The sequence below is a fragment of the Lemur catta genome, chromosome 1 (assembly GCF_020740605.2).
Source record: "Lemur catta isolate mLemCat1 chromosome 1, mLemCat1.pri, whole genome shotgun sequence".
Taxonomy (NCBI): domain Eukaryota; kingdom Metazoa; phylum Chordata; class Mammalia; order Primates; family Lemuridae; genus Lemur; species Lemur catta.
Genome location: NC_059128.1, coordinates 216749897 through 216763373, shown reverse-complemented (window position 1 = coordinate 216763373; position 13477 = coordinate 216749897). Strand labels below are relative to the sequence as shown.

Here is a 13477-nt window from a genome sequence, read left to right as displayed (position 1 = left end):
TTTTTGTTCAGTGTTTTCCATTGAAATCAGTGGGAGAGAGAGATTGTGGTGGGCTTATTCCATCTTGACTGGAAGTGGAACAGCCAGATACAATATTAAACCAGTAGGCTTTTCCTAAACACTTGTAAAGCTGCTAACAAATGATAGAAATAGATTTGAATTTTGTTTTTTTATTTTGTATGCCAAGTTTCTGGCAAAAATACACTAGTAGGTCATGAAGTAACCTGATGAAAAGCAGCAAGAATGAGAAAAGGGGTCATGGAATCACAGAAGGTCAGGGCTGAAAAAAACCTTAGAGATTATTTCTTTTCACAACTAAATTAAGGACTGAGCTCTTTACCCTGGTTTTCCAGGCTCTGCATGAGTTGGTTCCATCTCTTCAACCTCATCTTGGGATACTCTTTCTTGCTTCTAGGTGACAATCTTCAGACTGCAATAACAGTGGCCAGAAAATCTGGAATGGTTTCTGAAAGCCAGAAAGTCATTCTCATTGAGGCAAATGAAACCACTGGGTCCTCATCAGCATCTGTATCTTGGAAATTAGTAGAAGAGAAGAAACACATCATACATGGGAATCAGGTACACCTGAAAATAGACCTTTTACCGTATCACTTAACTTGTCTGGCAGCATTGGTGACTGGGCAGCTTTGACCTAGATTTAACACACTTCTCCAAATGTCTAACACCCATGCAGTTCAATGAACACAATTTTATCAGTTTCCCACACTGTTCCTACTGAACTTTAAAGTACAATGCTCTTCTGGGTGCTGGAAACAATCTATTCTTTTCAACTTAAAATTTTTTGGGGCACTGTATGAGAAAGAATATAGTAAGTGGAGTTGTGAATCTAATTTCTCATTTTCCCCTTGCTTGTCAGCCACCCCATTGGGTTCAAAGTGGATTTAGTCCCTGGGAGAGATACCACTGTGTACATCAGAAAATCAGACTATGTCTTCAGGGTGGGAAAAAGAAAAGTTTTATTCATTTACCTCCAGTCTTGTCAGTATTCTATCTCCACTGTGTCCTTGTAGAACAATATTAATTCTGTAAGAAAAAAATAGTAAGTTCTCACCTCAGGGAGAGATTTGTTAAGCTGCAGTGCTTTTGTATTTTGCACTTGGAATGTGTGAAATGTGCTCTTCTCTGGGACTCACCAAGATCAAATCAGGATGAAAACAGGACATGAGTAAGTGTTATTCTCCTATTCACTAGTGGCCATGATGTGCAAAGATTGATCCTGCAAAAAGAAAGTGCTTCTCTAAGGAATCAGAGCTGGAGTGTGACTTTTAAAGAGAGATCCTGGTCTGTCCTCATTACCTTTTCTCAGATATGCTTGTGGTCCTAACCACTCTATCAAGTGGAAGAGTCTAAAATAACTGTGTCTTTCTTTGCAGGACAATTATATTAACATCAGGGAAGAAGTCTCTGATAATGGCAGAGAAAGAAGTTACCATTTTGCCCTAAGTGGAAAATCCTTTCACATTATAAGTCAGCATTTCAGCAGCCTACTGCCAAAGGTAAGTTCTAAGAGGCAAACAATTTCCCTGTGAAGATGCTGCTGATGTCACTTACAGAACATGCACCTAAATTATTTTGAACCTCTAAGTAAGTAATACATACCTAGTTCTATGTATATTGTTGTCTCATTTCCTATTAGATTTGAAATAAATAAACTTAATTAGTCAATTTTCCACCATCTATAGGATTGAAGTGTCAGTGATTTCTCAAATTATAAAGATTAATTTTGGGTGGCTGTCACTATATTGCCATGATTAAGGATCTCACAGTATAGTGGAAATCCTGCAATTATACAGGAAGCTAGGCCAAGAATAAAGGAACTTCATTAGGCTTTTGATAGATGACCTCTGTACTGAAGAGGCTCTGATGAAGAGCAAAGACATAGTGGTGGCAGGTATATCATGTATATATATATGTACGTATGTATACACACACACAGTCATTCCTCAGTATCCATGGAAGATTGGTACCAGGAACCCCCCATGAATACCAAAATCTATGGATGCTCAAATCCCTTACATAAAATGGCATAGCATTTGCATATAACCTATGCACATCCTCCCCTATACATTAAATCATCTCTAGGTTACTTATAATATCTATTACAATGTAAATTCTATGCAGATAGTCTTTATACTGTATAGTTTAGGGAACAATGACAAGAAGAAAGAGTCTTTACATGTTCAATACAGACACAACCATTCATTTTGTTCTTCAGATATTTTTGATCCATGATTGGTTTAACCCATGGATGTGGAACCCACAGATACAGAGGGCCAAATGGGAACAAACACATGAAACGTGAACAAACTAGAGAAAGATGGGTCCAATGTAACCCAAAAATAAACTATTTATGCTCAATTGTTCATCATCTTAGGTATTGTTTAAGAAAGCAGAATAAAGACTTTGAGACTGAGGAAACACTAAACTGAGGTTACTGCCAAGAAGAGCAGGGGACACATGGAACTGACATAGAATTTAAGACTCTGTAGAAGGGAGCATAGGTGAGTAGAGCCAGTGCAGGTTTTTATACCCCCAAACCATTAGTGTGTTCCAGAGCTCAAATTTGGTTTGGAATATCGGCTGAGCTTCATAATTGGTCAAATCCAGATGGTATGGTTAAGTCAAAGACCATAAATAGTCACTATTTTGCCATCAGGCTGTTTTTCTGCCAGTTCTGAACAATTTTCTGAGAAGCAGTTCCTTCTTTTTCTTCTTCTGGGATCCTGACCTATTTTGCAATTTCTCATACTCCACTGGTTCAAGGTTCCATTAAGCTCAGGATTTTTCAGAACCACATTCCCTATGGCAGCTGGGCTAAATTCCTGTAGGTCATCATTTTCATAAAATATTTTTATTAAGCAGTCATCTTTACTGATTTTTGGTTTCCACTGGTCACTTATGTGATGACTAAAGTCTCAATGTCTGTCTTAAAATTCAAAGGAAGGCCTGTTAGAAACAATTTCTTTTTTTATTCATGGGTATCATTACTCAGTCAATGTTCCGAGTATTATAAATTATTTCATGTACAACTAGCTGACATTACAAAAAATTTCTTTTTTGGGTTTCTTACAGATACTGATCAATGGGACTATCTTTGCAAGAATGTCTCCTGGGCAGAAATCCAGTCTGGTGGAAGAATTTCAGAAACTGGAGTAGGTTCTTTGGCAATTCAGGTGGCATGAACTGCATGGGGGAGTCACAGGGGGAGAGTGAGAGGTAGAGGGAGTCACTGGCTTGGGCTGGGGCAGTGGTTCTTACCGTGGCTGTACATGACAAGCACCTGGGGAACTTTGAAAAAATACCAGGACCCCACCATCCAGAGATTCTGATTCAATTGTTCATATGGGGCTTAGAAATCAGTATTTTTTCCAATGCTCCTCACATAAGTTAATTTTGCATCCAATATTTAGAACCAGTGGACTAGAACGTAAGGGATATGAAAGGGTACCAAGAGAAATAAGACTGGAAAGGTGGTTTGAGCTCAGCTCTTGAGGGTATAATGAGAATTTAGACTTTATTTTTATAAGCTATCATTACAGTTATGATGTAGGGATATTCATATGACAAGAGATTCATATAACTGTAAAAATATTTAAATATTCTCATGTCAAAGCATTCTTTCCGTCCTAAATCAGAAAAATACTTCTCTTCTAACACAAAGGGTCTCCATTCCGAGGCAGAATGAGCCGTCCAAATAAAGTGCCCATCATCTGGCATCCTTTATTTCCTGTTAACAGAACCCCATGGAGTACTGGAGGCTTTCTCTACTTTTGGCCACAGCCACTTGACTCCTGCTCCTACTCACTTCTACTCTGTCCTCCTACTCATTTGATTCAGTTATCGGGCAAGCTTCTCCATTCAGAAAGCCCTGTCTTCTCAACATAATTGAAAACCTAGAGAGTAAACTAGTTAGTTACCTACACATAACAGTGTGGGAGAAAAGTGCAACATATTCAGTGAATGCTGTCAGAGTGCTCATACTTTAAAAAGCTGGTTATTCATAATCTTTGTCAAGCATTCGAGAGAGAAGTATTCACCCAGCCTCAAAAAGCCATCCTGAAGCAGGGATGTATTTTCTTTCTCCAACTTCTGGGCTTGGCATTGCATTTCTGAGTTGAGCAACTACTGACTGGGTGGATTTCCTCTCGTGTTAATATTAACAGCACCAAAAACTATCACTTATCATTTTAGACTTTGTAAGGCACATTCCCACACAGCGCCTCATTTAATACTCACAACAGTTTGCTGGGGGAAAAACAGTAGTCAAAAGATCAGCTCCAAATCTAGATCTTCTGGATTCAAATCCTGCGCCCTCTACATTGTGCCATGCCCACATCATATAATTGTGAACACCTGTTTTACAGCTGCGATAGCTGCTCCCTAAGTAGTGAAGTGCAGTGCCTATGTAAAACACATGGAGTCAGGAATGATGTGCTGTATTTCTAAATCTATTGTATGCACTGCTGAGTCACACTTTATTTTCAGTGAAACCAGACTCCTAGGGACATTCTTTTAAAATAAATGATGAGTTTGAACCCTAAGTAATGATGGTCACTTCATTTTTTTAATTAGGAAATTAGCTGGTAAGATAGCTTTGATCTCCTCCACAACTGACATGGTTCCCTTGTAGTTACTTTGTAGGTATGTGCGGCGATGGAGCCAACGACTGTGGGGTATGTAGCTGCCGGTGTGTGTGGCCATAGTCTCACACTCAGTTCTACTTGTCTGGAGTCCTTTAGAGATAGTGCCCCCTGGGATGCAGAACGTTTACATTCCTCTTGATGAATAAACTGATGCTGAGGGTTTGGGAGGTTTTTGACCAAAGCCACACAATGACTGAATGGTCGGTATAGGCCAAATGGGGTAGAATTTGGTTTCAGAGTTCCCACTCCTCTGGCTAGGTGCCCTAATGCCATCTTGTTCTTATGTGGGCAGGCAGGGTCAAGTCTGGTCATCTCCCAGTTAGTGTTTGGGCCCACGAGCCACCTTGTGGCCAGCTTAACTGGCCTTTTCTTATGAAGTCTCAATAGAGATGTAGGTGAGTCTACGTGGAAAGTAAGCTGACTCCTTGCTTTCAGGCTTTGAAAATGGCTCACGTGGGCATCTCTTTATCAGACCAGGAGGCATCTGTGGCTTCACCTTTCACTTCCAAAACTCCAAACATTGAGTGCGTACCACATCTTATCAAGTAAGTGGGCACATCCCCAAGCACTGTTTTGTTTTGTTTTGTTTTGTTCCTTCCCTGTCTCTGTCTCTCTCTCTCTCAACTTTTAGGTATAGATTACATTGGTCTGCCCAGGAAAGATCAGGGAAACTTTGTGTACCTGCGTGGGGAGGTGCTTTGTGGAAAAATGCAGTCAAACATTCTACTACCAAATGGATTTACCAGGAATTAAAAATAACTTGGGGGCTGGGCGTGGTGGCTCATGTAATCCTAGAACTCTGGGAGGCCTAGGCGGGTGGATCGCTCGAGGTCAGGAGTTCGAGACCAGCCTCAGCAAGAGCGAGACCCCGTCTCTACTAAAAAATAGAAAGAAATTATCTGGCCAACTAAAAATATGTATAGAAAAAATTAGCCGGGCATTGTGGCACATGCCTGTAGTCCCAGCTACTTGGGAGGCTGAGGCAGTAGGATCGCTTAAGCCCAGGAGTCGGAGGTTGCCGTGAGCTAGGCTGACGCCACGGCACTCACTCTAGCCTGGGCAACAAAGCGAGACTCTGTCTCAAAAAAAAAAAAATTAAAAAAATAACTTGGGGAGAGCAGCAGCATTTCCAATGAATGAATTTACTGATTAGGTTATTTTTAGAAGATTGAAATCTGGAACTTGTTACTGCTTGAAAGTGTCAGTCATCCTCTGATTTTTCAAATGTATCTCCTGAGATGCTTTATACTGGGGGATTCAGAGAAGTCCACTTGCTTTCCTTCCCTCTTGTCTCTCTGTACCTCCATGGGATACCCTTCCCATCCCTAGTTTTAAAAATCTCTATCAATCATTGGTGCTCTCACTAAAATTTGCCTTGGTGTTTTATTTTTCCCCCCAGAATATGTGTTTCTGCTGCATTTTATTTGAATGATAGAAGTAGTTAGCATTGTGACTGCTCTTGGTTATTATAACTAGCGTGTGTTTGCAGTCTGAAAAGTGCTTAAATGCCTATTATCTTATACTTTAAGACAGCTAGGACATGTAGGAATGGTTATTATTTCTTTTAAAAATAAAGAAATTGAGGCTCATAGAATTTAACTGATGTGCCCAAACTCACATAGACATATAAGGTTGGAGATTATTTTAGAATTGATTTCGTTTAAATGTGTTTAATGGACAAATATCATACTCTTTCCACATTAAAAAAATGATTAGACTAGCTCCTCCCATTTTTTTTTATTCATGCATTTGACAAATATTTATTGAGCAGGCACTTAATGCCAGAAACTAAGGGAGATAAATAAAGACAATACTTACTGATTTTGATTGGTGCTGTCAAGGAAATAAATAGGGTGATGTGAAAGGTAGCAAGATAGCTGGAAAGAGGGAATTGGCTGCTTCAGATGGGGTGGTGTGCTCTCTTAGGAGCTGAGGAAGGAGGAGAAACTACCTTCTGGGCAGAGCAAATGGCAGCAGTAAAACCCTGACACAGAAAAGAACCTGATTTGAAGATCAGGTTTAGAACTGTAGGAAATCATTAAACTTAGTTTAAACTTTTAAAAAAAGTGAAAAAAAGTATAATTTAAATTTAAAAGTATAATTGAAACTCCATTTTTACCCAATAGAAATAGATAAAAGTGACATTTCATGTCTCATCCATTTTATGCTTTAAATATGTACTATTTACACAAAGTCAATCAACAATAACACTAATGAACATGCTTATCATTTTCAGTCTATTTAAATTTGATATATGACTAATTTGGGTGTGCATATTGTTTTAGTCCAGATGTAGAAAAAGTAGAAACTGCCAAAATGAAATTTGAATCAAACGTGTGCCAAACTCCTAAAGCACCTGCAAGGAAATAACCCCCAAACCCGCAATCTTATTTAAATCCCTTAGTTCATAGATGAAGAAACTGAGACAAGGGAAATGACCTTCCAAATCACATTGGTGAGTAGGAGTGAGACCTGGGACAGTTCCCACGTGCCCTGACTCTGAGTTCAGGAGTTGAAACAGTGCCCGCAGAAAGGACAAGGGTAACTGTCAATCTTGGCTCTGTTGCCAGATCAAGCCTGTGGACCTAGGCCTGGATCAGTCTTTCCTGAAAATCTAGCCATTTCGCATACTCGCATCCAGATCGCACTGGCTCAAGGCTGTCCAGTCTTTCACACAAACAATCTTATGATCAGAGTTTTGATTTTTTTTTCTCCTGAGCTCAGGTGAACAGCATAGAATAACTGATCTCATTCTTTTCATTACTTTCATTTCATTCCTTTTTCATCTCTTTTCTTACACAGGGAAGGACGTGCAGCTCTCGTTACTTCATTTTGCATGTTTAAGTACATGGCTCTATACAGCATGATTCAGTATGTTGGTGTTCTGCTGCTCTACTGGGTATGACTTGGGACTTGGCCTCTTGGTTAGTGAGAACCAAAACAAGTGGCGGTGCACTCTCAATTTGCAAAGCCTCTTAAAGAAAGGGTACGAATAGGGCACCCGAGCAATAACCCCTCTAAAAATATCCTTAAGGATCTTTAAAGTATATCAGAAATAGACAAATGTACACAGGAAAATTTGTTGATGTCAATTCTCTGACATAGAAACTTTTTATCTAGTGGTAGCCGAGGATCAGAACTTAATATATCACTTTCTCTGTTGCTGTTGCTTTTGCCTGCTTAGACCAGGTTTCTATCTTCCCAATTCCAGTGTTGCACTGCCATAGTGTACTATTGCTTAAAGAGATGATTCTCTGTATTGGCGTGCTGGTAAGTGTTTCGTAATTGACCCTCCCTGGAAAAATGAGTCCTGATCTTTAATATTTGCCATTTTCAGTGGTGTAAATACTCCTACTGTGGCCAGTTTCAAGCTATCTGTCTGATTTCATTGAACATGGAGTGGGGAAGAGATGTATAGTAGCAGATCATCATATAGCACTTGCACCATATAGTTGCAAGAGTTGTAAATAATCCATAACAAAAACACGTAGGAAAATAATTAGAAAGTGCTGAGCTCTGAGTATTTATGAACTTTGTTTTAGTATAATTTATTTGATGGCTCATTTGCATAATTTGTTTTTATATTGGCTGTGTTTAAAAACCAGCTCACAGCATTCCTGAAAATTTGGCACTTGACAGTCAAGTGTTAGTACACGCCGGCATACAACTGGTTCCCTGAATATAGGGATTTGAAAATCGGCATATCATGGCACAAAAGATACGTAGATCTTGTAATGGCTTTTATTATTTAACAAGACATAAAAGGAGAGAAGACATGCCTATTGTTTGCAAACTCAACATGTGAGCATATTCTACTAACTAACACCAGGAGAGGAAATTTTATCTATGCTAAAGATATCAAGATTCATCTCTTCATATTGCCCTTTCTCTCCTGGGTTAAAGGTGTTATCTCTATTGCTTTCAGATTACCTATATCTTTTCACACTCACTGAGTGAGCTAGAGAAGGATAGGCTATTTATGAAAAGCTGACCCTGTTATGGAATCCCAAAACTGTACTCAAAAGTAGAATGAAACATAGAACATCATCTCCTTACTACCAAGGGGTGGGGAGCAAGGATGCAAGTTTTTTGAAATCAGGAAGACCTGAACACTTTTTCCTCAAGAGCATTAAGGTACTTTATTAGGACTTTCTAACATTTCATCTAAAAGCACTCAAGAATGCAAATAGTGGGTTTAGTTATTGTCATTTTCCATGAGTAAAATTTAGGCACAATTACCACACCTTTGTCACTTGTTACTATTGGGGGTGCATTCTTTCACTGTGCCAAACCAAATCCCAAACTTTCTGTTAACGAGTAGAAAAGAGAGCAGAGATGCCTCTCGTAGAGGAAGAAGTCCCCCTCAACAAAGTAATACTGATGCACAAAGGGCCAAGACCTGAAAACATATGACGGCAGCCCTCCTGGTTAGAGAGGGTTTGCTAGGCTTGGCTTTGAGACTTCCATGAACACTATCACTCGTCAACTCAAACAGGCCCCCGACCGCAGCATCTGCTTGGTAATTTGCTGGAAAAATCCCATGCTGCAGTGAGAAAACGAAAGCAATCTATGTCAAACTTCATCCAGAAGTCAGAACTTTTAAAAAAATCTGCTTTTCTTTTTATTTTCAGGAGACAAACAGCCTTTCAAATTACCAGTTTCTGTTCCAGGATCTGGCCGTTACAACTATTATTGGGGTAACAAGTAAGATATTTTAAAAACTTCCTTGCCAGAGGTGCTCCCCTCAATTGGCTTTCCTCTGCCCCAGAAATGTTTGTCTACCATGAGGGACAGCAACAGCAGCAGAGATGTATGACTGATTCCCAAAGGTGTGTACAGAGGGGGCGAGAGAGAGAGAGAGAGAGAGAGAGAGAGAGAGAGAGAGAGAGAGAGAGAGAGAGAGGGAGAGGAAATTAGCAAAGGAAAAGCTGGCTTGTTATTTTGCTGTTTTCCACAAAATACAGAGCTTCCACAAATGGTCACTAAACATTTGTGAAAAAAGCACCTTGAAAATCAGAAACACTAACTTCAGTGTGTTTTTAAGTATAGTAAGAATTAAAATGGGCCCAATCTACAGAAACTAAATGGCTTTTATGTTTCCCATCTCCAAATCTTAGCCTCTCAGGATTTAGAATACAGCTTAAAGGTGATCTTGCCATTTCATCATACCACTCTCACTCCCCACCTTCTAATCAGTGTATGAATTGTCTCTTCAAATTTCCTGCATTGGGAATTTTTTGATATATGACTTTATTTTCTTTAGAGCTGTTTCAGGTTCATAGCCAAATTGAGACATGAGCCCTGCTCCCACACATGCACAGCATCCCCCATTATCAACATTCTCCACCAGAATAGTGCATTGGTTACAACTGGTAAACCTACATTGACACATCATTATCACCCAAAGTGCATACTTTACATTAGGATTCATTCATGGTCTTAGATAATGTATGGGTTTGAAGATTACATATATATATATATATATATATATACATACATACATACATACATATATATATATATATAATGACATGTATCCATCATCATAGTATTCTACAAAGTATTTTCACTCCTATTTGTTCTGCCTAGTCATCCTTTCACCCTCCCAAAAGCCCTTGGCAACCGATGCTTTTTTTACTTTCTCCATAGTTTTGCTTTTTCCAGAATGTTATATAGATGGAATTATACAGTATGTATGCTTTTCAGATTGGCTTTTTTCACTTAGTAATATGCATTTCAGGTTCCTCTATGTCTTTTCTTAGCTTGATAGCTCATTTCTTTTTAGTGCTGAATAATATTCCATTGTCTGGATGTACCACAGTTTATTCATTCATTCACCCACTGAAGTATATCTGGCTGTTTCCAAGTTTGGGCAATTATCAATAAAGCTGCTATAAACATCCACGTACAGGTTTTTATGTCGACATAAGTTTTCATCTTTACTGAGCAAATACCAAGGAGCATGATAGTTGGATCATATAGTAAGAAAATGCTTAGTTTAGGTAAGAAACTGCTAAACTGTCTTTCAAAGTGGCTGTACTATTTTGCATGCCCATCAGCAGTGAATTAGAGTTCCTGTTGCTCTACATCCTCACCAACATTTGGCATTGTCAGTTCTGAATTTTGGCCATTCTAATAGGTGTGCAGTGGTTCCATTTATGCTTTTACTCCTATCTCCTCAAGGATTTTGTTCCTGTAATAATCTCCCTCTCCATTATCATCAACATTTCTCTGGGCTACTGGATTATTCCTACTGGCACTTAAGTATATTCTCATATCTTCTTTCTATAAAAAAACTCTCCTTGACCCCAAATCCACTGCAAGCTGCTGCCCCCTTTTTTCTCAAACTTCACCAACAGTATACCAAACTTTCTCCTCTTCTCATCTTGAATTCTATTGCCGTTCCATTTCCATCTGCCAGATTCTAATATCCAAAATGTGAATTTGCATTTGCGCCTATGCTGTTGTTTAGTAGGAGGCAGTGGTGTGCTTCCAAATGTTTGATAACTTGTTTCCCCCAAGAAATTTTGAAATATATATATGTATATGTATGGAAATGAGTTTATTATAAACTACTGTAAAGAAACGTTTAGTGAGCAATTTGCAAATAATGACAATATATGGTACTTTATATTGCAAATTTTATTTAGCCAATTGATTTCCACAGAATGCTTTCATTGACTTTTGCCAAACTCTTGGGTCCATAATCAACCAATAGTTGCAATTGATGACTGAATTAGTTACAACATGAATGTTTTTGATATTTTCCTTTAGCTGAATGAGTAAGATAAAAACAAAACAAAGACTTATGTCAAAACTTCAATCATTCATGAGTGATGTGAGCAACTTATTTGTTGAATCAGATAGTAGTTTTTGAATGCTGGAAGAATATTTCCTCGGTTAAAAAAATTCACATTATAATGGTTACAGAGGTGACACATTTTTAAGTTTAATCTTCATTATTAATCTCAAAAACATAGATAATACTAAAATGTAGTAAAATAATTAGGAAGTTATTGGTTTTGAGTATTAGTTATCTTTTTTAATGCTGTCTATGTAATTACAAGTTTGTATAATTTACCTTGAATAATGGCTGTGTTTAATAACTGGCTTGCAAATTTAGCAGTAATTGGCTCTTATTAGCCAGTATGAGCCAGCTACAGCCAGCGCTGTCTGGGCTGGTGCATATTACTGACACATTACAAAGGTGCAAATCTTTGATTGCCTCTTCTATATGCCTTGTGGCCTTGCTTTACAATATTTCTTATTACATCTTCTCTTCTTAATTTTAACAGCTATCACACCAATTTATTTTAAAAACTTATTCAAAGGCTCAAGAAAAAAAAAACATGCTCAAGTGGAGCAACTGCTGTCTATACTTTAACAGCCACCTCCCTTATCAAGGTCTTTCAATGACTTCCTTGCTGTCAGCAACAATGGCCACTTTTCTCTCCTTGTTGTACTTGACTCTCTCAGTAGCACTCTCTTTCTTCAAAGTGTTTCTTCTCTTGGCTTTTGTGATACAACACACTCCTGAATATCTGTTCTTTAATGAATACAGTTTCCCCATCTCTTTTGTTGGCTCCTGTTCCTTTACTTGTCCTCTAACTTTTACAATGTTCCAAGTGTTGTTCTTGGATTCTTCTTGTCATTGCAATCTATACCATCTCCCTAAGTAATCTCAACCTGTCCGATGACTTTGTTATCCATATGTTGATGAATCCCAAATGTGTATCTCTAGCCTTGATGTCTACCCAGAGCTCTGGAAATGTAGCTATTCAGCATATAACTGTGGATATTTAATAGGATTCAAACTTAATATGCTCAGACAGATCTCTTAATTCTTCCAGATCTGATATTCAGTAAAATTTTATGTACTTACTGAATCCCTAATTTATGCTACTTACTGATCTGGGCACTTGGAATACATCAGTGAAACAAAACAAAACAAAAAAGATATCTTTCCTCATGGAGCTTTCATTCTATTGAAACAGAATCACCGTCTACCTAGTTGTTCAAGTTAAAGACCTAGAGTTGTCCTTACTTTTTCTATTTTCTTCACCCTCTGCATCCAATACATGCGAAGTACCTGTTGGCTCTATCTCTGAAACGCACCCTGCTTGCCTTCTCTGCATCTTCACCGTAGCCACTGTTGCTAAGCAGTGGCACCTCTCTTGTGCATTCCCGTAACAACTTCATAGCTGGTCTTGTTGCTTCCCTCCTCACCCTGTTTACCTTTCACACAATAAATAGTAAGAGAGTTATTTATAAATGTAAATTCTATTATGTCATTCTCTTGCTTAAAATGCTCCCATGGTATCCCATTTACACTAAATCCAAGTCTTGCATGATTGGGCTCCTGCCTACTTCTCCAACTTCACCTCTAACCACATTGCCACTCACTTATGTTCCTGCCACAATGGTCTTGTTGTCTCTTGAACATTGTCAAGCTGTGGTCACCTCAGTACCTTTGCCTTTGCTCTTCCCTTTGCCTGAAATACTTTCGCCTTACTTCATTTGGCTTTGACTTTGACTTTTTCTTATTATTCCTATTTCCAATGTCACCACCTCAGAAAGATCACTTTAAATGGTGATCAAGCCAATTATTCTCTATCACACAACTCTGTTTATTTTTTCACAGTATTTTCCACAATCCGAAATTATATTTACCTTAGTTTTTGTAGCTTTTTACCTGCCTCCCCTCATCCAGAGTGTGAGCTTCATGAGAACAGCCTCTTGTCTGTATGATCAACGCTATGATACCAATACTTCTAACAGGGCCTGACATATCAAAGGAGTTTATTAAATATTTG

General features: G+C 38.5%; 1 protein-coding gene across 3 annotated transcripts in view; it reads left to right on the top strand.

Annotated features, from left to right (window-relative positions):
• Positions 1–13477, top strand: part of ATP13A4 (ATPase 13A4) — a 147450-nt gene that overhangs the window by 105287 nt on the left and 28686 nt on the right. For 2 of the 3 annotated variants that reach the window (XM_045539948.1, XM_045539951.1), the window contains 7 exons: positions 416–579; positions 1395–1517; positions 3094–3173; positions 4652–4694; positions 5100–5209; positions 7467–7563; positions 9296–9368. In XM_045539948.1, coding sequence (XP_045395904.1) covers positions 416–579; positions 1395–1517; positions 3094–3173; positions 4652–4694; positions 5100–5209; positions 7467–7563; positions 9296–9368 — 690 coding nt within the window. The remainder of the gene's footprint in view (positions 1–415; positions 580–1394; positions 1518–3093; positions 3174–4651; positions 4695–5099; positions 5210–7466; positions 7564–9295; positions 9369–13477) is intronic. The other variant, XM_045539949.1, reaches the window with a different exon arrangement.